The following is a 26,353-nucleotide window of genomic DNA, read 5'->3' as shown; positions in this document are numbered from 1 at the left end:
TATCACATTCACCACACACACACACACACACACACACACACACACACAGGTAACTATGTGAAGTGGTGGATATGTTAATTAGCTTGATTGGTAATTACTTCACAATGTGTACATATATCCAATCATCACATTATACACATTCAACATATACAAGTTTTATCTGTCAATCATAGCTCAATAAAGCAGGACAAAAAATACAAAACGATTTCAATGGAAATTAAAAAAAATATACAAGTGTGACTTCCAGATAAAAATATCACCAGATTTGCTATGAAGTATCTGATCATTTTTCCCCCCTGCAAGATGATCTTACAGTTTTTCTAATTGATGTGTGAGATTATGTAGTAAACCTATTAACCCTTTGTTAAGCATATGTATTGCAAACAGTTTTTCCCAAATGGCTAGACATTGATTCCCACGCTTCCCTAATAATCCATCATTCCCCATTAATTTGAAATTGCCACTAAGGCTTTATTCTCAGCAGGGAGGACCTGTACTTCTCTAATGGGCACTAAGAGTGGGCTCAAGGGTAGACCAAGAACAACTGCATGCCAGTTAGACAACAACATTCAGGAACCTAGTAGTTAAAAAAGAAAAAAGAAAAAGAAGAAAAAGAAAACTGTAGTGATTCAGCAACCTTATTTCTAGGAATAATAGAAAAATAATCTCCATATTTTGGTCTCAGAGCACATGGCAAGAACATTGAGTTTGGAACATTTCCAAAGTACAATATAATTCAGGGTAACTTCAGCTATGATTTCTATCACTGTGCATCACATTCCATCCCTTTGTGTTACAGATGATTAAAAACCAGGTTTCCTTTCATTATATGCACTCATTATACAATTTTAAAAACAGACATAAATGGCTCTATCACTACCCTTGCATTGGCGTTCCTGAGGACTCCCATCAGATTTAGATTGGAAATTCACTAAGATCAGAGAATTTGGAGCTTCTCAGCTGGAAAACACTTGAAAGTTCAGTACTGCCAGGCACCTTCTCCTTTAGACTCAGTCTCAGGTTCTAATTTCACTTGGAAAGTGCCTGTTCGAAAGTTGTTCTTTCCTGTTGCTTTGTTTAGACAATTTCTTTTCCTTTACCAGTTTACCAGAAAGTATTAATAGCATGGTGGTTAACCAAGCAAGCAATTATACAAAACAGAAGTCATATATTAATAGTAAGAATGGTAAATCAGTTTGAAACATTTTATTAGCGTTTCCCTAAAGTCAGTCTAATGCACAGCAGCAAACTAGGGGTATTAATAGTATCAACCATATCTTTTTGGGAAACTGGTTATGCCCCAGGGATTGAGGACAAGCTGACCAAGATGGGTGGTCAATAAAGAGCCAGTGGGAAACCCAGTTGCAAGCAGGAGCTGAGGACAATGACCTGGTCAGCCTTAGAAAGCTAAGTGTGCTGTACAATCAATACAGACCATAGTCATGGGCCAAGGGTGGAGCAACCACGGTCAGACCCCCAAGGCACACAGTCAACTGCCCAAGGCTGTTCAGCAACATGTATCTCTCCAATAAAGGCAGACTGCCTCATTCCCTCCAGAAGTGACTCTTTGTTTTTTGGGGTTTTTTTTTGTTTGTTTTTTGAGACAGAGTCTCACTCTGTTACCCGGGTTAGAGTGCCAGGGCGTTAGCCTAGCTCACAGCAACCTCAAACTCCTGGGCTCAAGCAATCCTCCTGCCTCAGCCTCCCGAGTAGCTGGGACTACAGGCATGTGCCACCATGCCCGGCTAATTTTTTCTATATATATTTTTAGTTGTCCGGATATTTTCTTTCTATTTTTAGTAGAGACAGGGTTTCGCTCTTGCTCATGCTAGTCTCGAACTCCTGACCTGGAGCCATCCTCCTGCCTCGGCCTCCCAGAGTGCTAGGATTACAGGCGGGAGCCATCGCGCCCGGCCTCTTTGTTTGTTTTATGCCATCCAGTGACAAGCCTCCGTCTTTCTATGCCCGGCTCTCACTAAGATTCGCATGCCCTCCGAGCCAGATCCCTTGGGTGGGTTCTGGCTCTGCATCTAGCTTCAACCCTGTCTGCGTGGCATCTCTGCAGAAGACCGGGGTGGGGGGGGGTCCAAGGCAGGGCAGCAGCAGTCTGCAGGCTGAAGGAGAGGAAGGAGGGGAGTGGCTGCGGACACAAGGGGAAGTGGAGGAAAGCGGCTGACAGCAGACTGTGCTACAGGTGGAGGCCGTGAGCTGTGGCCTCCAGAAGTCAGGATGGAGACTGGTCCTTTTGCCTTGGTGATTTTCCTTCAGTCTCCATCTAATGCAGGGAACTGTTTCGGAGGCACCAAACTCAGACTGACATTCGGGCCAGATGGCTATTCATTTTCCACACACACACACACACACACACACACACACACACACACACAAACAGTAAGAATGCCCATGAACACAGATCACAGGAAACCAAGTCAGACTCAACAGGCTTTGTCCCTTGGAGGCAAGCGGAGGGTGGGGGGACCTTGGGCTGGAGCCTTCGAAGCTGACAAACCCATATATTATCTCCCTTACAGGGCTACCTGCAGTGTGGACATAGACATTCTCTAGCCAGGCCCTTGTCTGATTCAGGGGGCGCACTGCCCAGCCGCTGCTCTCTGCCTGCCTTTTCCTAGGCACCATAATGACAGTTCCCCTTATGTGGGCACTGCCCACCTTTAGGTAGAAGGCAGCCTCCCTGCAGAGAGCCTCGCTGCTGCCCTCACCTGCACCGGCAGAGCAAAGACCAGCAGGGCACGGGAGCTCATCTGCTGCTTGCCAATTCTGGTGTGCAACTCTGCGACACCCCAAGCACCATGATCATCCCAAGACCACCCAGGTTCCCTCTGGCCCTAGGAACTGAGCTCCCTTTCAAGTCCTTGGGAGGAGGACATTTGTGCTCTCCAGCACCGGTCCCCAGAGTTCTCACCACCCTCTGGAAGCTTTGAATCTGGTCAACGTGGCCTTTCCTGCCAAGCCCGCCAAGACTCAATCAAGATGGCCACTCCCAGAGACTACAGCATGGAGCTAACCCTTCAGGTCCACACATGAGGCTCTCCCCGTTTGTCAGAGCTAGGCTTTTGCAGGTCAAGCTCACAAATTCTGAATCCTGCTAAGCCAAAGTCCAGGAGATGGGGCACATGCCCATGGACCCAAAGAAATTGTGCCTTTCTCTCTCCCAAATCTCTGTGCCACCCAAGTGAATGCATCTGGTCAAAGGTGAGAAAAACCTCGCACACCCAGCGTGCAGTGGCCAATGGCCACTTCCATCCTGGGCAGCTTTTGTACGTCTCCCTAGAGAGAATAGAATTATGCCCCAGGCTTTTGCTAGGAAGTCGATTAGCTCTGCCAGTAGGACCCAGGAAATATTGTGGTCGAATTTAAAGTTTATAGTTGATTTCTAAAGACCCAGAGTTCTAAAATGACCCTCACCATCAACGCCCCCTGGTGTTCAGAGCCTGTATATAATCCCTTCCCCTTGAGTGGGATTTGCTTCTAATAGAATATGGCAAAGGTGAAGATGTATTTCTTAGTCTCTGAAGTGTATTTTCATATCCTTTGACCTCCACATTGGACTCTTTGTGTTTTGTTTTAAACAAACTCCAGGCCGGGCGTGATGGCTCACGCCTGTAATCCTAGCACTCCGGGAGGCTGAGGTAGGCGGATCGTTTGAGCTCAGGAGCTAGAGACCAGCCTGAGCAAGAGTGAGACCCCATCTCTACTAAAAAATAGAAAGAAATTAGCTGGACAACTAAAAATATATAGAAAAAAATTAGCCAGGCATGGTGGCGCATGCCTGTAGTCCCAGCCACTTGGGAGGCTGAGGCAGTAGGATTGCTTGAGTCCAGGAGTTTGTGAGCTAGGCTGACGCCACGGCACTCTAGCCCGGCCAACAGAGTGAAACTCTGTCTAAAAACAAAAAAACGGAGAAGTAATTGGTTCCCAAATACTCTCATATTCTAAAATGAGGATTTCCAAATTGTCCTGTGACGCTTAGCCCAATACCTATTCAAGGTTATAAAGTGGTTCAAATTTGAAAGGTACAAAGAAAGAAGTTCTTTGTAGAGAGCTGTGGGGTGTGAGCATTTGCACCCCACACCACAATGGCAGAGGGGAAGGGGGTCCCTCAGCACAGCCTGCACAGAAGAACTTCAAGGAGCCCTCCACTCAGAATTTGACGTGTATCCCCTAAAGCATCAGAGGGCACAGTGCCTGGTATCTGATTCCAAGGACAAGAAACCCAAGGGTCAAGAGACTAAGGCTGTCAGCCTAGTGGCAGGGCAAAACAAATAGAAGTAAGCTACGTTTCCACTAGCCGGAGGACAAAGGGTCTAACAGGTAAGAAAATTAAAGTCAGTGGCTGGAGCTACCCGTGATGGCAGGGCAATCCTCCACTGGCATGCCAAGGATCTGTGAGTTTCTATGGGTCAAGTAGAAACCCTAGAAAGCAATTATGCTTGGGGAGCCATTTTGATGTGACTTTTCCCAAAGAAGGCAGACTGCCAGAGCACAAGAACTGCAATAATGCCAGCAGTAAGAGGCTGTGGCCTGCACTTCCAGGGGCAGGAGCTGAGGAAGCGACTCAAGAAGTCAGTATAACCAGACATAAAATAGCTAGACATACAAAACAAAAGATTCCTGTGAATCACTTTGTAAGTCGGAAGCCAGAATATTCTAGACAGGAGACACATACCTTGTTCTGTGACAGGAGGACTCTTTATTTAACACATCCCTCCCCAAAATACTAAGATTTTGGGGGAGGTTGAGAGGGAAACCTTGACCGAATATTTCTTTATGTATAATAAATACGTACACATGAATAAATATGTAATAAAATCTGAGAACACTCTAAGAATTAACAGAAAAATAGTAACTTACTCTCACTTGGTATTTTAAAAAAAACCTATTTTTAAGTTATAGTAGGTAGATGGTATTGACACAAAAATAAATCAGTAGAGAAGAGAAAGTTCAGAAATAGACTTTAGTATATGATTCAGTATATGATTTCAAATCACTAGAGGAGAAAGTCAATGAATAACACAACTATCTAACCATTTAGCAAGAATAAAAAAAGACACTCCTTCTCCCCACCCTGCAATCTCTCTCTGTGCTAAAATAAATTTCAGATCAACTAAAGATTTAAATGCTTTTTTAAAATTCTAGATTATATTTAGTACCTTGACATCGGAAGGTCCCACATAAGGAAAAAGACTGATAAATTTGACTATATAAACATAAAATTTTTGTGTGGCAAAACATAACACAAACAAGGTTAAAAAAACAAGGTTATTGTCTCTAGAAATGATAAACTAGAAAAACTGTTTATAAAATATGATAGCTAAGAGCTAAAATTACTATGATATAAAGAGCTTTTTCAAATCAACAAAAGACAAATGAGAGAAAAGGCAGTTCTGAGAGAAAAGGCAGTTCACAAAGACAGAATTACAAACAGCCAATCAACACAGAGAGATGCTAACAAAACACTGAAACATAATTCTTCACCTACCACATTAATCAAGATGAATAACATCAACAGCGCCCAATGGTGGTGAGGCTTCCTGCTGGTGAGAGCCTAAGCTGTTACAAACTTTTCTGTGAAACTCCTCCAGCAATATGTCGTACAATGTAAAATATATATAGTTTCCATTCCAGCAATTTCACTTCTGGGAATTTAGCCTCAGTGATAATTGAATACATTTATACAGACTTGTATAATAATAGTAAACATCTAGAAACACTCTAAATGCACAATGCACAACAGAGTATTGGTTCAACAAATTATGGTACAAACTTACAAGGCCATCATTATTGACATGAAAAAAATGTATCCAGGAAATGTTGATGAGTAAAAGAATCATGTTACAAAACCACATGTGTAGTTTTACCCCGCTTCGGTAGCCCTGAATTGTGGACATACACACACACCCCCCCCCATCAAAATGATTCGCTCTCTCTGAAACAAGAGCACACACTGCTTTTTTTTTAAGTGACTTGCTTCACTGTATCACCTGCTCACAAACTAGGGCACAGAAAAGGCCCCACCTTCCTTCCCTCCAGAAGCAGCACTTCAGTTTAACCAACAATGGATGTGGTTGGTAGGTCCTTACAATGCTATTTGATTGACTGCCGACCACTGGTTTTCTCTTAGAAGAATAGAATGGAAAACCGGAAGGTTTAGAAATTCAGAATCTGAGATTAGCAATAAATAGGGAGCACTGAGAATTCCATTTTACTTCCTTCAAAGTCAATTTAAATATTAACTGTATTCCAAGCTAATGTGGAATTTCAAGATAATCACTTCTGCTCTGGTCTCACATTAAGTGCCCTTCTGCAATTTCATGTCTTGAGTCAGAGAATAGACTATCACCTATTCCCCCTAATTAACCTCCATCCATTGGTTTATTTGCGGCTCCTCCTAGAAGGGATGGGTGGAGGTACCTTACAGTGAAAAGATACACATAAGAGACACCTATGCTATAATAAAAGCAACAGTGTATATATGTACATACATAAAATTTAAAGGTCTGACTTTCCCAGGAACCAAAGATCAGCTCAGGAGCTAGCTCGAAGGCTACCAAATGCCAGGAAAGAGAACCAGCCTTATAGTCAGAAGACGGCCCTACAATTCAAGTATTAATACTAAGCCATTTCAAATAAAAGAAATAACAAACTTGACATTTTTGCTGTTTTAGTAATTTTACATGAACTGCTTTTGCTTTTCTGCACTGTACCCAGAAGTTGATATTTTACTTAATATTTAGTCAGTTATTTTAGCCAGAAACTTTTGGATACTAAGCAAATGAGATTTCTTCCTTTCTATGACAATTATGCTACATTCCATGTGGACAACTGCATCTTTAGCAGTTAATTCTAGAGCTGGAAATTGGGGGGGGGGGCAATAGAAACATATGGCATTTAGAACTGGTAAAAATAAAATAAAATAAGAGGGGGAGGCTCAGATTCTGTTTTGACAGAGATGGGCTTTGAGGGAAAATCCTTACTTATCCAAGGCCCTGCCCTATACTAACCATAATAATTTGTAATGATTTCAAATCTAGTTCTTGAGCTGTGAAAACAGTATGAGTGTGAATCGTTGCACACCAAAATTAAAAATTGAGAGCAGGCCGGGTGCGGTGGCTCATGCCTATAATCCTAGCACTCTGGGAGGCAGAGGCGGGAGGATCGCTCGAGGTCAGGAGTTTGAGACCAGCCTGAGCAAGAGCAAGACCCCATCTCTACTAAAAAATAGAAAGAAATTATCTGGACATCTAAAAATATATAGAAAAAAATTAGCTGGGCATGGTGGCGCATGCCTGTAGTCCCAGCTACTTGGGAGGCTGAGGCAGTAGGATTGCTTAAGCCCAGGAGTTTGAGGTTGCTATGAGCTAGGCTGACGCCACAGCACTCTAGCCAGGGCAAAAGAGCGAGACTCTGTCTCCAAAAAAACAAAAAAAAATTGAGAGCAGTTTGTATTAGTCTATTGAGAGCTCTGCTCTATAACTCTCCTAAGAAGAGAAGGATTTTCTTAAAGGTTGATTCTAAGTTGTAGTCTGAGGGTAGTACCTGAGAGGTCAGAGGTCAGCATTCCTGGTACTGCCTAATACAGGGAGGGGCGGGGGCTGACAGCTGGCATTGAACGCTCAAGTGTAAGGATATTTCCTCCCTCTCTCCAACTATTCCCAATTAAGTGGATACTCTTTGGGCTGTCCCTGCCCAGGGTAGAGCAGCTTCCTGGGCAATTTCCACCTGTTTCTATTGTCTCCTCATCTGCCCACAAGCCCAGACTACTCAGATTCATCCCCCACCCACAGCCAGCAGGCAGGTGCAGAACACACCCACCCACCACCTTGCAGAGAGTGCCCCTTTTTCTCAGGACTGCATTCGTATATGCTGTGCCCTGAGGTTGTGCAACCCTAACGGTTCCCCTGTCCCCTCTCACATGGCTTTTCTTCTCGAGGTCTAGCAAGCGAGGAAGAAGGCAAGATGCCACAAGCCTCTGTCTTTCTTCTCCATTCGTTTCTTACCAAGCCTTGGAGTTAAACTGTCAGAGAGGAAAGTTAAAGAATATTGATTCCAGCCTTAAAAGTAAAATCTAATATACTCCATCTGTAGACTCAGCATGTGAACAGCGGGCCCGGCACTGCTGATCTCCGATGTTTCATGGTTCATGACATAGTAACAGTCAGAGTTACTGCAGCTGTAGATAAAACGGGTATCAGCCTCATCACTGCCCCTCCGCTGCAACACACGTGGACCCTGGGCTGGCCACAGGCTCAATGCTGTTTTCACCCATTGTTATTTAACACTACACTACCACTGAATCCCAATTTCTAAAGGAAGGCACAGAGCAATTTTAGGAGATGCTCAGTAATAAAAAACAATTAACCAAGGGAAGAACAATCTTAATTACAGAATATTTTTACTTTTGAATATATAGGACAATGGGAATTGTACCAAAGCAATGCTGCCTAACAGACATGACAAGGAACTTACAGGCATGGCCGGGCTAGTATATTTTCTAATTAGAATGCCAGCCAATTGTAGGGAAAGAGCTGCTGCTAAAGAGCTTGAAACGTTTGCCCATGTCACTGCTCTCTAAACTTTTCAATGGCCTCCTTCATGAAGTCAAACTCTAGCCCAAACTGAAGCCCATCTCATTGCATACTGTAAAAGAATGGATTCTGAATTAATTGACAGAGGTGCTGTATAAAGCAGAATGCAGAGACTCCTGCATTCCTGGTCTAGAAGAGCTCATTCTCAGACATCACTCAGAGCAAGTCCCAGCCCAGACCCATGAGATCTGTAGCCTGTGGTCAATATTACACTGTACATCATGGGGCTCAAGTTCATAGACACAGAACTGGCCCTGTAGCAGGGAAGATGTCAGCAATTCCTGAGTTTTCTCCCTTTCGAGGGACTCCATAGGGATAGCCACCATCTTGAATTCAGGAATGGGGCCAGGCTGGGAGTGAAGATAGTTGCAGGCCCACACGCCCCCTTGGATGGAAGTCACATGGGGTCTCTGTGCAGGCGCCTGAGAAGCTGTCAGAACACCTGTCCCAGTGGTGGTGCCGCTTTCCCACACAGTACCCATCTGTACTCTAGACGTGGAGGAGGGAAAAAGAAGAGACAAATAATGAACACACTAGTTTTCCACTGTGCAGCCCCACGTGCAGCTCACACACACGCTCACGGGAGGGGGCAAGCATGGAGGATCAGCCACCCCTCTGTGTGTGGCCAGGACAGCCATCACTGTCCCCACTCTCTTCCTGGGCCAGGAGGACAAGGGTCAGTCATGCCTTCACCTGCTGAGTGTGCTCCGTGGAGCCCAGGACAACCGCTGCCCACAGCCCCTTTGCCTCCCTTCATCCCCAGCTGTTCTTCATGACTCCAACCCATCCTCCCCTCCATTCCAGTCATTTCTCAAAAATGACAGCCTCACATACCACACTGCTGAGAAGGAGAGGAATGTGAGAACGATCACGACAGCCATGGAGCCCAGTCCAACACCCACCATCTGCTGCACCGTGAGTGACGAATCTGTGGGACAAAATCACAGGCTAAGCCCAGAGTGCACCATGCTGTGGCCCCCCCGGGAGGTGCACATCCAACTGTGCTCATTCCATCTTAACCCAGAGCTGGGCCCCACTTGGCGAAGAATCCCAAGAATGCCCAGAGTGCCTTCGTGCCCCCTGAGTTGGTCCGGCGGATGTGGGGCCTCAGGAAACCACAATTCCAGGGTATTTCTGAAAAGGAAATGTAAACCCAGACCCTACTAAAGTTACAAGGGAGAAAAAAACTGATGCTATTGCACAAAGGAACACCACACAATGTGCTGCTTTTGTGTGGTCCTCTCTCAAGTCAATTACACTTGATAGATTTCTATGGGCGTTTTCCTTTGCACGGAGGAAGAAGTCATTCTGACATCATTTGAATTTTGGTTCCACCCAAGATCAAGGCAGAAAAAAAAAAAAAGAAAATGGATTTTGGTTCCAAAAATGATAGTTAGCTCCAGTGGTCAAATATAGCAAAGAAATATCCTCTGTTAAATAAAGTCATTGTCCCTATACTTCAACAAGGATCATACCACCCTGCTCGACTCAGCAGGTTGCCACGAGGATAAAATAAGAAAATTGATGTAAAAGCACTTTGAAAGACATACTTTCTATTGGGAATCATCACATGCCAAGTCCAGAAGATCCCTGTTTATAAACTAAAAACTCCCACGATTGAGTTGCACATTTGGGCCAAGTGACTGAATCAGAGTATCGTGTTCTAGACTACAGCAAAGGTTTCATTTTAATTTGCAAACACTTATTTAGCACTCACTATGTGCCAGACACTGTTCTAAGCACCTCACACATATTAACTCATTTAGTCTCCTAACCACCCTTTACCTGGGATACTATTATTATTCCCTTTTTACAGATGAGGAACCAGGGCATGGAGTGTTAAGCAGAGCTCAGAGCTCTAGGGCTCTGTTGGAAACTCCACAGAGCGCCCTGCACCAGCAAGAGCAGACATGGAACACACACACTTCTTGCTAAAGAGCCCTGTAACATCCATTACCTCAAAAAAGGCTGTCAAGTCAAGAGACTTTCTAGAAAAACATGGCTTATACTGTTTGCTTGCTTTTAGTATTCATAAGAAAATGGCCTTGACACTTTAAGAAGCTAGATTATAAAATGGAAGGAGGAACAGTAATTAAATTAGAAATTATTAATAGTAAAGAAGGATATTAGGAGTGACTTGTTAAATATTGAAATAGTATAGTGTCAATATAGAAATGAATATGTTGGAATGAAATAGAAAGCCTAGAAACAGAACCAAGTATATCAAATAATCTCAAAGCTTGAACACTGAAGTCAGGGGTCCCAAGTCTTTATCTGAACATCACCACTCCCTAGCTATGTGACTTTAAGCAAGTTATTCAGCCATTCTGTGTCTCAGTTTCCACACTGAGGGATGCTATCATAACATAGCAGTGATAATAATAATGCCCACCTTACAGGGTTATTATGAGAAATAAATGAGTTAATACATGTTAGAACAGTGCTTGGCTCAGAGTAAGCAATAAGCAAAATCTTAGATCTTGTTAATTATTGTTGCTAGTGTTGTTTTGATACTGTTTCAAGTCATTGGGGAAATGATAAATTATTCATAACTAGCATTGAGAAAATTGGATAGCCATTTAGAATAAAATAATTTCAATCAATAGAGCTTATACCATACACTGAAATAAAATCCAGATGGATTAAAGACTTAGATAGAAACCTGAAAGAATTAGAAAATATTAGTGAATATTTATTTAATATTAAAGCAGGTGAGAATTTTCTAAGCATATTCATTAACACAGAAACCTTAAAATGAGAGAATGAGAGACTTAACCACATTAAAAAGCATGCATTTATTATACCAAAAAGTATACCAAATAAGCAATATTAAAAGACAAATGGCAAACTGGATGAAATATTTGGAATAATAGGTAAGGTGTTAACAAATGAAGAATGTTATAAATTAATAAAGAGAAGACAAATACCCCAATAGGAAAATGAACAAATTCTATGAAAAGGTAAATCACATATAAAACATGATTGCAAATGATGAGTAAACCTTTGATCAAATTCTCTCTTACAAGTAATGAAAATGGAAATTAAAACACTGACATGCCATTTTTGTGCACTAAATTATCTAGTTTAGTTTGTGGTTTTTTTAAGAGAAAATACAGCAGTGGAGACGGTGGGGGCAGCTGGTACTTTCCTAGACTTCTATCCACTCTACCCACTATTCCTCCCAACTTTTGTCATCACTTTTTTTCTCTATATTTTTTCTCTATATTTTTCCCTCTATATTCTGCATATATATATATGTATATATATTTATAATATATATGTATATATATTTATATATATTTATATATATAAATATATATATTTATTATATTATATATATTATATATATTATATATTTATATATATATGTATATATGTATATATATTTATAATATATGTATATGTATATATGTATATATATTTATAATATATATGTGTATATATTTATATATATATGTATATATATGTATAATATATATGTATATATATTTATATATATATATAAATATATATATATATTTTTTTTTGAGACAGAGTCTCGCTTTGTTGCCCGGGCTAGAGTGAGTGCTGTGGCATCAGCCTAGCTCACAGCAATCTCAAACTTCCAGGCTCAAGTGATCCTCCTGCCTCAGGCTCCCGAGTGGCTGGAACTACAGGCATGCGCCACCATGCCCAGCTAATATTTTCTATATATTTTTAGTTTTCTAGATAATTTCTTTCTATTTTTAGTAGAGATGGGGTCTCACTCTTGCCCAGGCTGGTCTTGAACTCCTGACCTCGAGCGATCCTCCCGCCTCGGCCTCCCAGAGTGCTAGGATTACAGGTGTGAGACACTGCGCCCGGCCGCTGCATATATTTTTAATCACTGATTGATGAAAATGTTGAACTGAAGATGACTGTGGACAGAGATCCATGTCGTGCATATTCCTGGATTTCATATCAACTCATTAAGGTGTTAGCAACTATTAATGAGTTGATGTCAACTGTGCATAGTCAAATAGCTTGTTTCTAAGCCTACACACTGCCCTCACATCCCCACACTGTCCACAAGGGCATTGTTAAATGTTTGCTGAAGTCAAAATACATTATGTTTACCACATTTTTCTGACCAATTACTGACTCGGTACAAGAAGAAAAGGAAAGAGTATTATTCCAGATAGAGCTGGAGCCCATTCTACTAAGTATCACAAGAATGGAAAAACAAGCACCATATGTACTTACCATCAAATTGGTATTAACTGATCAACACTTAAGTGCTTATATAGTAATAACATTCATCAGGTGTTGGGCAGATGGGAGGGGGGAGGAGGGGATGGATATATACACACCTAATGGGTGCAGGGTGCACCATCTGGGGGATGGACCCGTTTGAAGCTCTGACATGGGTGGGGCAAAGGCAATATATGTAATCTAAACATTTGTACCCCTATAATATGCTGAAATTTTTAAAAATTTTTAAGAAAAGAAGAAAAGGAAAGAAATCCAATCTAATCTGTTCTTAGAGCTCACTGGGAGCTTCTGCTGCTCCTACCAGGGAGACACAAGTTATCACATGAAGACCTTGTCTGGCCTTAATTTAAAATTATCATCATGTACACTTTTGATGGTTCTTCCTGTGTATTAATACAAAGTTCCCTGTTCTTTGCTCATCTCTAGTCTTCTTACATCTCTCCTCTTCTTCAAGATCTCTCAAAGATCACTTGTAATGGTTTGTACATCTCATTTGAAAATTGTATGAACCTGCTAGAATGTGCTTCAGGTTGGAAGACTTGAAGCTATGTAGGATAGTTAGCTCTTCCCTCGCTTTCAAATACCCCCTCGCAAACCAATAGGACAGAAGCAAAGCAGGAGGTGAGGAACTTGACTTTCTCTTGACAATCAACCAGCAGGATCTACCCTAAGCAGTGGCTGGAATTATTCCTTATTTTTCACATAGTATTAGAAAAATTATCTTTATTTATTCTGCATAGCGTGATTTGGGTTTTGATTCCAGGTATGATTCTTCCTGGTAGAACAGTTCCTGGTTATACGTCTTTTTGTCTATTTTGCATGTGTACTCTGAAAATCTGAGTCAATCTAATCAAAAGTGCTCATGGGTATAGCCACACAGGCTTCTTGAGGGACTTCTGTCATTAATTCCTTACTAAGAGAATTTACAACTGGCCAGTTGAATTGTATTTTTTATAGTCGCGCCATCCTCTGGTTACCCGCCCTTCTGTGGTCTCATGCCATGGAATCATGTTTGTCTTTCTTCTGAATCACTTTTATAATATTCTTCAGAAACCTAAGTGAGTGAATCATGTGTTACGTCCCAGATCAGTTACTCATTCCTGGAGAAAAGAAGTCTATTAGGACTAAACTCTACCATTCTCTTTATGGTGGCTCCATAAAGCTAGTGCTCTGGAGGAGTGAGGGGGCCTCTCTGGGCTTTAACCCTTTCGTGATGGGGATATCACAGGTGCTGAAGAGGAAGTTAGAAAGGCCTATTCCTACTCTCCGACTTTGTAACAGCTTGAAGACTTCCTGTGAATGTGGACATTTTTTCAAGCATTCACACAGGCATGGTCATTTCCTGAAAGCAACAATTCTGTTCTCCGAATGGTACAAATAATTAACCCCGTGGCTTATATTTAGTGTGTTAAATTTCTCTTTGCTATTCTAGGGTCTTCTCCCTTGAATTCCCTTCCCTGTGTCAAATCCATCTCAACCTCTGAATCTCCAACTGCCCCTATCTCTGACTCTAGACACATTTAAAGGGCTCCTGTGATTATGTAACGCCCATTTGGATAATCCCCCTATTTTTAGACCTTAATTACATCTTCCAAATCCCTTCGCAGCAACAACTAGAATAGTCTTTGCATGAACAACTAAGAGAAGGTAGGCATAACCAGAGACCAGGAATTTGGGGAGCCTTCTTAGTATTCTGCCCACCACAACTGTAAAGTTCAAAATGACTGTGTGTGTGTTCATATACACATAATGTACGTATGTATACATACAGACTAGGTTTGCATCTTGATGTAAATCCCTGGCATATTTAATTTGATAAGCATTGCACCTACTAGGCTTCATTTCCCATAAAACTAACTGCTGGTTCCCCATAATCATTCAACCCAATTCAGGACATTCTGATTGAGCACCTAACACATGCCAGGCTCTGTTCCTGCTCTTTAAATGCTTTCTCTCTCAAGGGTTTGAAATCTAACAGGAAAAGACAAAACAAGTGCATACAGTTGCTCTAAAGTATGGCAGAATGGCCGAAGAGAGGAAGACCCTGTCCTGTTGAAGAAATAAGAAAAGCTTCAGAGAGGAGAGGGCATTTGATTTTAATCTTGAAGAACAGGTGGGGTTTGTAATGAGCAGAGATTCACAGGCAGGTGAAAGGCAATCCAGGTGGAAGTAATCAAGTAACCACACATGCAAAGACATTAGGAGGAAAGTATGGCCACTTCCAGAGAACAGGTGGCACGTCAGTTGGAATGAAAAGAATGAGAGATGCAATTAGAAGAGTATGTTAGTGTCAAAAGGAGACCTTCGAAGCCAGACTAAAAAATAATGGAGGACCCATGGAAAAATCAGAGAAAGTAATAAAATCAGTCCTGCAGTTTAGAAATGAGTCAGGTGGTAGTGTGTAGGCTGAAGAGGGAAATCCTGAACTCTTTTGACAGGAGATGAGAAAGAAGAATTTTTCCAGTCGTCCATGCTACAAGTATGAAGGCCTACATTCAGGGAGTGAAGACAGAAATGAAAATCAGGGAAGCATGCCCAAGGTGCAAGATGTGAGCTAAAAGAGAAAGAGGAGTCATCACGAATGACTCAGAAGTTTCACGCTACGACTGGAGAATGTTCCCTAATTACAGCTCATTATCATCTCACATATATCAAATGACCTTGTTTTGTGACTCAAGAAATCACAGAATCATAGTACCCTGTGGCCGGAAGGGATCTCAGAGATCCCGGAAAGAGGGGATTGAGAGCCGGCCAAGTTAAATATCATTTCAAAGACATTCGGCTGATTAGTAGCAGGACTTGGGCAAGTAAGCCCAGGCCCCTGCATCTTCCATCGAACCAACAGCTGGTTTCCTGGTAATCATCACAGAGCGTTTTTAGAGGCAACATGCAAAAGGTAAATAGCATAATTTGTCTCTGGGCAGAGGCCAGAATGGGGCTGAGGCTTGGCATGGGTGAATTGGAAGAATTTCAGGACTAATTTGGATCCCAGATCTCTCCAAATTACTTTCTGAAATGGCAGTACCCAAAATATTTTGAAAAAGTTGACTGCCTGAGATGAGTACACAACACAGGTAAATTTTACACACAGGTAAACATATGCTAGAATGGCCTTCAGAATTTCAACAGAACAGTGGGTTTTCTATGATCTTCCTTTCCAGTGGTTTCAATTCCAAGGCTCAAACTCTCAACATTGGTTCTTAAGCTGAGGGGAGACAAGAGAGCACTGCCAAAAGCCATTTAGATATTTCCAAAGCAAAATCCTTCCTGTTAACTTAATCATAGCAGAATGACCACGGCCGGCTCTTTGGCTATTTCTTCTACCCAGTTTGAATGTTTTCCAACCATATCAAACAGTTGCTGAGTGGAGTGGATTCTGGAAGCTATTGTTTCTGTGTCTGGAAGCTTACACATCTTAATTCTTTTGATACAAGCACTCCTTTTTCCTTGGGAGAACGCCATTCCCATCCCTAGAGCTTTAGGGAATGGACTGGCAAAAAAATTTCTGAATGTTGGAATGTGTGGTTGCTTCTCATGGCCTTCATTAAATCCCTACAAGAAAGGGAGCGTGGCCCATCTGCACACAAAAAGAGAACAGCACATCTGTGCGAGGGCCCTCGCTGCGGGCCGGCAGCAGTCCAAGATGGCTGACAGTCAGGTAAGCCGCCTTGCCCAGCTGAAAAGCCAAGTCTTCTACCCTTGTGTAAGTTAGTTTAAGGAGAGATAAAAAAAAGATGGGAAATAAGATTAGAGGAGAAACAGACAAATGGAGAAAGCCCAGGCCCCTCCAAAATATTTCCTGCAAAGTACCCTCTACTGACAGAATTACAAATCCCCCATTGTCAAGTGCCATCCACTGGACTCCTAAAAGCAAGGTTATACCAGCGCTTCCTCACCACACCAGCCTATTGTTTTCTGCCCCTCTGAGGTAGGGAACAGGATGTAAGGGGTTAAACTGATGCTATGGGCTGAGGGCAGAATTTCTCAGCCTGTTGCTGCGACTCATAAACCACAAGGAAGAGGTCCAGATTCGAAGGTCATAAACTTCACAAGATTTCTGGAATTAGCTACAAACTAATGGAATTCCTGGGACTCAAATCCACTGGCTGGTTGCCTGTTGGTTTTAAAGATATGTATTGTACTGCCAGGGAAATCCCAAACCTGGCAAACAAAGACCTGTGACTGCTCCAACTCTAAGGCGCTTCCCCCGCCTGGATAAACTCTGCCAAAGCCAAGGAGGTTTAAGCTCTATAGCACGCAGCAGAGAGTCTTCCCACTGCATCTCTTAGGAAAGGCTTAGGAGGGAATGGACAAGGGGCGCTCTCCACCAGGCAGGCCCAAACTGACACACCAAGTGACCCGTTCTGCTGTCAGGGCAGGAGATGTCTGTGTTTCCTGTCCAGCGAGAGGGGATCATTGTTACAGACTCCCAACCCCGACCACTGCCCACTGCTTGACCTTTTACTCCTTTCTAAATGAGAGTATTTTTTGTGGTCATCCAGTTTTCCCTTTCATATTGTATATACTGTGGTTTGAGGATGGTTAAATTTGCCATTTAGTCATAGATTGCTTACACGGAGCATGAGAAGCACATCTGGACTTGATCAAAGATTCCTGGTCTTGAAGCCAGATGCAGTAAGACACCCAACCTTTGAGCTGTCTTCCACGAGGGTCCGCTTTGGATTGTACCTAGGATAGTTCCATTCTGTTAATGGAGGCTATCTTTCTTAATATGATTAATGTACGTGTGTGCTCATGCTTCACGGCCACATGGTAGGAGGTAGCAAATTGTTGTAGCTCTTGTTTTGGTCTGTCAACATGTTTTCCTATGCCCCTTTACTTGATGGAGATCTTGTCCCCCTCTCAGTGCAACCCTAGTGGAGCTATTGATCACACTGTGCTTCCCCCAACCAGCCACAAGCAAGCACAAAACCCAAGGTAGGCCCATCATAGTACCCCATCTCCTATGAACAATGATGAGGTTAAGTGACTAAATGGACAGTCACTTAACTATCCATTAGAAAGAATCTTTCCCTGAGCTGAAAAACTTGCTGTTACCACCGGAGTTGCTAAGCTGGGGCAGCTTGCCATACCTCCCCATCACATGGCCTATAGGAGAAAAAAATGAGGCCAACTCACACTTAGAAACAAGAGATGGACAGAAAGGGGAGTCCCACTCATGGGGGTTGAGTCCCAAGGCCCAGGTCTCGGAGTCCTGGCCATGCAGCTCTTTGTCTAATTCGATAAGTTCCCACCTATCCGCCCCCTCTCCCCATTCTTTTCAATTACGGTTTTTTGCTTAAGCTAGTAGGAGCTGCGTTTCTGTCACCTGTGACAATTTTTAAAAGCAATATCCATTAATATAAACTTGATGCAGCAGATTGGAGAGAAGAGAAAGAAGGACAGCATTCAGAAGCAGAAAATGATTTTACCTTTCACCTGAGCCCAAACTGCGCAAGAGCATCTTTTCACCTGTAAAGGAAAAGGAAAACATAGCAACACATTTAACTGGGTGGCACTCAGTGTCAGCTTAAATAACATAGTTCAGAGGCTGAAGCACTCTGAGTTTCAGCTTTTGTATCTCTTAATTTGAACTAGAAGATCTTTAAAGTCCCATCTAGGTCTAATACCTTATGGTTCAAAAATCTATCACCAAGTGTTTAAGGGACGGGCATGGGTTACAGGAACAGAAGTGACCCTAAAGGTCACTTCTATAAATTTCTAATAGGTCTTAGAAAGTACACACCATGGGCAAACAACAGGAGTGGCAAAAAGGTTCATTCCTCTGGCCAGCTCTGAGCAACTGGCACTGACTGCCTGGAGAACTGTGTTGAAAAGGATTCTGAGGTCGTATCGAGGTTCAGCAGGAAATAGTAATTCATGGTTACAGGCAAAGCTATGAGAAGTCCTGGTATATAATAATACTTCATCTATCTGGATGACAATTGGCAACCTCAGTTACCCAAAACGTATCCAAGAGCCAGGAAGAAAGCAACAGGAACATGTATGGAAGCCCATCCAGGGTAAAAGAAACCTACAGACTCATCGGAATGAAGCACCTTCTCCTCTCCCCTGTCATTATTATGCACATATTTACCTGTAAAAAATGCTGGGACTGCTGTGTACAAGACTCAGCAAAATATTCCCTAGAGGAAGCTGAACAGTGAGGGTTAGAGAAGGATCCCTCTAATGTCATTAGGTGATTCTCTTTCAAGTGACAACTTTGGGAAGTCTGGTTTTTATTTTATTAAACACTGAAAAAAAATTAAGCTGAAAAATTCTGGGAAAAGCTTTAAATAGCCATAAGAGTTTGAATTGTGACTAAATTTTGCCTTGATGCTAAGTGCAGAGATTAGAAATGGAAGATAATGTGCAAGAATAACCATTGAAGGATATATTACAAGACACTGGAGAATCAAACGGACCTCGAATAGCAAGGCAGTTACTAGGGAACGGAGTGTATCAAAGGAGAGGAACTGGCAGGGGCCAGGTGAGGAAGGGAGTTCATTAAGCTGGAGTGCCTTGATCACATTGGCATTTTGTAAAACTCATCTGGCAGCAGTAGGGAGAAAGGAGATGGGTAGAATAAGAGACAGGAAGATGAGTTGGAAAATTGATGTTCAGACAAGAGACGATAAAGTCTGAGCAGTGCAGATTAAGAAGGAGAGGAAAGGATGATTTTCAACAGCATCGAGGCGATAGAATTGCCATGATTTGCCAATGGCTGGATAAGAAGGTAAGAAAGGAGGAGGTGACGAGAATTATCCCCAGGTTTCTGTCTTAGCAACTGGAGGAATGGCAATGCTTTTGATCAGGACAGATACACAAAAGGAAAAACAAAATACAGTAGTCGGAAGACTCATATTTCCTGATTTGAAAATTTGCTACAAAGCTGGAGTAACTGAAACAGTGTGGATTGACATAAAGACAGACATATAGACCAATGGAACAGAAGAGAGCCCAGAAATAAACCCTGTATGTCAAATGATTTTTAATAGGGGTGCCAAGACCATTCAATGGGGAAAAAGTCTTTTCAACAAATGATGCTGGGAAAACTGGTTATCTACATGCAGAAGAATGAAGTTGGACCCTTACTTAACAGCATGTACAAAAATTAAGTCAAAATAGATCAAAAACCTAAATAAATATAAGACCTAAAACTATAAACCTCCTGTAAACCCAGCGACTTGGGAGGCTGAGGTGGGAGGATTGCTTGAGGCCAAGAGTGTGAGACCAGCCTCAGCAACATAGTGAGACCCTAGTCTTTAAAAAAGAAAAAATCAAAAAATTAGCTGGGCATGGTGGGTAGCACCTGTAGTCCCAGCGACTCAGGAGGCTGAGACAGGAGGATCTCTTGAGCCCAGGAGTTTGAGGCTACAGTGAGCTATGATCGCACTACTGGACTCCAGCCCAGGCGACAAAGCAAGACCTTGTCTCTTAAATATATATATATTTATATTTATGTGTATATATATATATATATATAAAACTTTTAGAACATAATATAGAGGAAAAGCTTCATGAAACTGGATTTGTCAATGATTTTTTGGCTTTGATGCCAAGGCACAGGCAAAAAATGAAAAAATAGACAAATTGGACTTCATCAAAATTAAAAACTTTGAGGCATCAAAGGACACTATCAACAGTAAAAATGCAACCCACAGAATGGAAGAAAATATTTGCAAATCACATATCACAGGATAGATTACAGTATATCCAGAATATCTATCATCGGTAAGGGTTCCACCTGCCCCTCCTTTATAAATACAAAGTATTCAAATACATTGTACGGTTATTTACATGCAGTGTCTGTCTCACATACTGGAAAAACAAATGTTCAAACATTTAAATTTCATATGGAGAAGAAAATACAGCATTGACAAGAGCTATTAAAGAAGTATACCTTATTCCATTCACTTATGATTCGTAATATAATGCAGTAATCGTTCCCTATTTTCAAGGGTGCGTTATAGTATTTCCCATAGTATAGTCTGTCTCCAATAGATATCTCCATGGCATCATCTGGAACATGTTTGGCCAGTAGTTCTGCAGCCACATATCCATCAGCATCAGAGGTGTTGCTAAAGAACGAGGTAGCCCCTTCAGAATCACAAGAAAACGTGCTTTGGAGGGCCAGGGGAAGCACTAACACCTGATATGAACTGGAAGAAAAAGGAAAAGTATCAGACCCTTGTTTGGGGGGTTCACTCATTCATTTATTCATATTTATTGAGCACCTGCTAGGAGATAAATGCTTTTTCTAGGTACTGAGAACACAATACCGGACAAGAAGAACTCCTGGAGAGTCCCCCACATGGGATTTACAGTCTGACAGCTCCAACTGTCATGGAACTCCAGTTTGAACCTACAGTGTTAATGCCAGATGACGTTGGGAAAGGGACCTCTCCAAGCTCTAGCTGCAGAGGGAGGCCAAGTACATCCTCTTTAGTTGAAAGAAGTTGTTGTGTGTGTCGCTCCCCTGTGCATGTGTCATAGCGTTGACCCAGGCAGTGATTTTCACGTGGGCAGCTAAAGCCCAGCATTGGAAAGGGTTTAGCAGTCACATGGAGACCAAGTGCCCACAAGAGTTAATGTACCGACTCTGAAAAAAGGCTGCAGATAATCATGTGGCAACCTCAGACAGAACTCATGTGATTTACATTCCCTCCACTTCACAGGCTGACACCAAAGTTCATGTGAATCAATGAGAAGCCAGGAGTGGCAGAGTCACCCCCGGTGAATCTAGTCTGACAGTATTCTGCAAAGGCCAGAAAAGTACAATATCACATGTACATTGCGACACTGTTTCCTAAATGTGGACATAAAAACACACTAGCAATCAGGTGTCATTTTTGTCATGTGTTTTATTACTATTTATCCCACACAACAGAAAACCTGTCAGTGAAAGAAGTGTAAGCATAAAAATGCACTGAGAATGTCTCATGCCTTCCTTTCCATTCCTATCTCCTGCCCCTAGCACAGTGTGTGAACGTCTGCTGTCTCTACCAGACTTGATAACAGGGATTTGAAGGACTCACTCTTGTATCCTCGCAAATCCTTACACAGTTCTTTGGCTACGATTGACACCCCATTAATGTTTCTTGAGTTGAAATTTCAGTAAAGAGGAAAAGCACACATCACCCCACAAATATGATCAAGGTAATTTCCAAAACTCATTAGATCACATAATTCTATTTTACCAGTAAATTTGCACTTCCTGCTTTACATTCCTAATGCCCCATCTCCTGCTTCCTAAAAGTCCAGGAATGACTAGGTTAAGAAGAGGCGGCCCTCCCCCATGTAGGTGTTCGGTTGGCAAAGCCTGTCCCAGCAGGTGCCCAAACATCCTGGGTGTCCTCAGGGCCCAGATTACCTCAAAGTCTGAGCTCACTTTCAGCCAAGGGCTTTCTACAAAAGAGACAAAGTAAAATCCGCAGGGCAGTAAGTTGTCTCCACCAGTAAACATTTACTAAGCGTTCACTGCCTACAGGGAACACGTGGGACAAAAAGCTTTCCTGAGGACTGGAAGACACCCCTGTGAAACGTGGCTGCAGATGAGAAAGGAAATGTCCCGGCAGCCCCATGCTGTCTATAAGCACCTCTTCAAATCCCTCTCATCTCTCTGTGTAGGTGGTAGTGCTCAAGTGCAAGGTCAGGGCTCATCCGCACCCACGTGGTTCTGTATGATGCCCACAGAGGCATCATTCACAGGGTATGAAGCAGCTCCCCAATTAGCCTCATCATAACCACCCGAGTTGCTTGGTAATTACACAAATTCCTAGACCCTAGCCCATGCCTAGTGAATCAAAATCTCCAGGAGTAGGATCTGGGAATTTGTAGTGCTCATAAAGCACCACAAGAGATTCCTATAATCCGCTAAGAGTGGGAGACACTAGCATTAAGGGAGATCACATCATCTGCCTGAGATCAGAAGCTCAGAAAGGGAGACTTGGTCCCAGGGCCCTTGCTGCACTGTGTGCCCCAAGGCACTGCCCCTGAACAACGCACAGGGCAGACACAGGCCCGTCTCACACACTGGCAAAGCTGCCACCCCCAGCTCAAGCCAGGTAGTCAGGCTGAGGAAATGACCCCACGCCCGCCCCGGCCTGCCTGCCAATAATTACCCCTGCTGACGTGAGGGAAGCAGCTGTAGCTGGTTGGAGCACCGCTGTTCTGGAAGGACTTTTCCCCTCACCACCACACTCCCAGAATGAATGACTCACAGATCTCCACTTCCTGTTTTGGAGGCACTGGCCAGCACATAGTCACAGGGGCAGACTGTCATTTGGCTTTTCTTTATGCCTTACGTAATTATTTGGCTTAAATACCACATTTGTTCTTGCAAATTGTCTCAGGGAGTGACGTCACAGCTTCTGTTCTCCTTATAGCAACAGAAGTGCAATGTCTTCCAGTAACTTGTCAAGAATCAAGAAACAGAACGATTTATACAGTGCCCATCCCTGGAAAGGTCTTTGGGCATTCACTGAATTTAAACTAATATAAGAACAGCAAAATCCTAAGTTTCATTACAAATGGACACACAGATAATATCTCCAGACTTTTTCAGAATTTAATAATGTCTCTCTCTTTTTTTTTTTACCTTGATTGTACTGAAGGGTCAAGAGAGAGAGACATAGGCCATGTAGGTTAGGCCACATACCCTGTCATCTCCTTGACCTGGTACTATGAGCAAGTTGTTCATGTCTCCAAGCAACCTCAACCTTCCTCACTAGAAAAGGGACTGACTGGGCTTTCCTAATTCTATCATGACCTTTGTAAATAAAACGCTTAACTGAACACAGTGTAGTTCTCCAACTGGGGCAAATTAATTCCATCCTAATACCATCTGGAATCCCAGAAGTGGTCATGAACTACACAGTGTCTTGCCCATAATGCAACACATGAATAGATAAAAAGAATTATTCAAATGACCCTTTCAGAAACCAGTCCACACACCCCAAGATCAGCCATACATAAAGGGAAACATATCCTGTCTTTGCTGAACTAAATGGTGCTCTGACCCGCCATCGCTACAGGAGGTACCACGAGATGTGAGTGCAAAGGACGGTGCCCGATGGCACTGGACCAATGTTTGTCCAATGACCAAATGAACAGATTTAATTTCTTGAGCTAAGCTGCCCAAATGCTTGTCACTGGTCCCTTGGATGTCTCCCTATTCATTTAAAAGATGTTGGCTGGCATTAAAGGCCTAGTCTGTACCTAAGGAAGCAAAAGAAGAGGCCTTGACTGCACTGCCCCAACTACTTTAGTGCAGCCACCCACCCACACACGTCTTCTCCTCGCCCAAACCGAAGTCTCCAAAGCACTCCAGGGGGACCACTGGGCAATCGCGGAGAAAGGACGGCTACTGACCTGATGGGTCCATTTTTCTCCATGGCTTTCCTCAGCCTGAGACGTGGCAGAGGCCCTCCATGCACCGCAAAAAATTCTACTTGAGGAAGGGGAGGCTCTGAAAACGTGGTGAAAAGAAGAAAAAAAAGGGTATGATCAGAACACATAAAAAGCTGAAAGAAAATATCCTCCTGAGGGCCATTTAAAGGAAGTTTTAATGTAGGAAGTGATGAGCTTACTCTGACACATGCTGCAACGTGGCTGAACCTTGAACACATTATGCAAAGTGAAATAAGCCAGACACAGAAGGACAAATATTGTACAATTCTATTTATACAAAATATCTAAAATAGGCAGGATAGCTCAGAGGTTGCTAGGGGTTAAGGGGGTGGGTAGAGAATGGGGACTTATTGCTTAATGGTCACAAAGGTTCTATTGGGGGTGATGAAATAGATTTGGAAATAGATGGGATGGTTGCACAATATTGTGAATGTGCCTAATGCAGATGAATTGTATGCTTAAAGATGGTTAAAAGTGGTATATTTTATATTATATATATTTTGCCACAATAAAAAAAAAACTGATGAGCATATGCTGGCACTGACAGGGATGGATGTGGTGGGCATTACAGTTTGCTTGGTGGGTAGACTCTTACTTGGTGCGGAAGACCAACGTATCAGACTTCTATATCCTCTATCATCACAGAGCTCTTGGTCCTTATTTTGCCCTTCCCAGCAACCAGATTTCCCAAATAGGCTTTCCACTGGGAGGAAAATACACTGAGTGGCTGACCCCAAAGTCCTTGCATCTCACTGGTAGTTGCATTAATGGCATAAATGTACCAGCTGCCATTCCGCCTTGTGGGTCAGACATAGTGAGCACTAACCAGGCACACTTGATGTGTTCTATGTATGCCTCGTCTCATTTAATCTTCTCAACAATGCTCCCAAGTGCATGATATTTAAATAAGCCATCATTTTCTCCCTCCCTTAGGGTTCCCACCTTGCCCCTGCAATAGGAACTTCTTCCCTCTCCAAAGTATCAGGAAAGGAGCTGTCCCTCTGTCTCTCTGTCCCTGTGATTTGAGGGACAGCTAGAGTTTGGTGGTTGTTTCCATGTGGCCCCACATTTATTTTTTTCCATTCTGTTTTGGAGGGGAGTGGGGCACAGGTGACACCTAAATGCAGGACAGGTGCTTTCTCACCTCCTGCACCCATCCTCTCCCTGGGCAAACCTCAGTCAAGGTAAGCCTGAAGCCAGGTCTACATTTGCCCCATAGACTCAACTTCCCCATAGGTGGGGCATGAAGTTTAGGTGTGGGAGGAAGTTCCAGGGAGCTTCGTTTTGGCCTCAGACCCAAGCCAGTTTTACCAGCAATACAACTGATCAGTTGATCTCTATCTCACTCTTGTGTATATTTTTCAATTTTCCTTAACTCAGAGCTGGAATAAGTGTGGTTATTATCTTAGAAAATCCCATTTTACAATACATGAGGAAACTGACATGTGGAGTGATTAAGTGGCTTGCCCAAGAGCACAGTTAGCAAGTAGCAGACCCAGAATTTGAACCCATGCTCTGCTACACACCTCTCTCATTCACCTTAGGGTCTCTTGAGTTTTCGACTCCACTAAATTGATCCAGCAGGTTTACATCACCGTTGAGTGAACTGATAAAATCCACTTTTAAAACACTGACTCCGCAAAGTCTTTACAAACACATCAACTCCAGGAAAAGAATACATTTACCACAATTGTTAGGTGTCTACAGATGTGGAGTTAGATGTCCACCCAATGAGGCTCATGTCAGAGAAACTAGACCACTGTTAAGCTGCAGAAATAATCCTTATAACGCAGTGGGTAAGATCATGGGCCCTGGGTTGGTATCCTGGTTCTACCACTTATGCCTCCAGCTGCCTCATCTGTAAAATGGGAGTAAGAATAATCTCTACTTCATAGGCCTGTTGAGGGAATCAATGAGCCAATTGATAACAATAACAATAATAGTTAATGAGTCAACACAAGTAATGACACTAGGACAGTGCCTGGAATACAGCAGCAGTCAGTGCATGACAGCTGTTTTTATAATATTCAAGCTATACCTCCGGGGTGCCAATTCTTATGCTGGAACTCTGCCTCTGCTGTTTCATCAGATCCTCACAGCAGCTC

The 26,353-nt window shown here is 42.7% G+C and overlaps 1 protein-coding gene across 1 annotated transcript in view; it reads right to left on the bottom strand.

The window, feature by feature from the left end:
* Positions 1-8,687: 8,687 nt before the first annotated feature.
* SUSD1 (sushi domain containing 1) overlaps positions 8,688-26,353 on the bottom strand; it is a 98,356-nt gene continuing 80,690 nt past the window's right edge. The window contains exons 13-17 of the mRNA XM_045563626.1: positions 24,210-24,306; positions 20,740-20,998; positions 18,269-18,308; positions 9,441-9,534; positions 8,688-9,095 (exon numbers count right to left, since the gene is read on the bottom strand). Coding sequence (XP_045419582.1) covers position 9,095; positions 9,441-9,534; positions 18,269-18,308; positions 20,740-20,998; positions 24,210-24,306 — 491 coding nt within the window. The 3' untranslated portion in view covers positions 8,688-9,094. The remainder of the gene's footprint in view (positions 9,096-9,440; positions 9,535-18,268; positions 18,309-20,739; positions 20,999-24,209; positions 24,307-26,353) is intronic.

The sequence above is a fragment of the Lemur catta genome, chromosome 10 (assembly GCF_020740605.2).
Source record: "Lemur catta isolate mLemCat1 chromosome 10, mLemCat1.pri, whole genome shotgun sequence".
Lineage (NCBI taxonomy): Eukaryota > Metazoa > Chordata > Mammalia > Primates > Lemuridae > Lemur > Lemur catta.
Note: the sequence above shows the minus strand (reverse complement) of the source record. Positions and strands in the feature narration are given on the sequence as shown.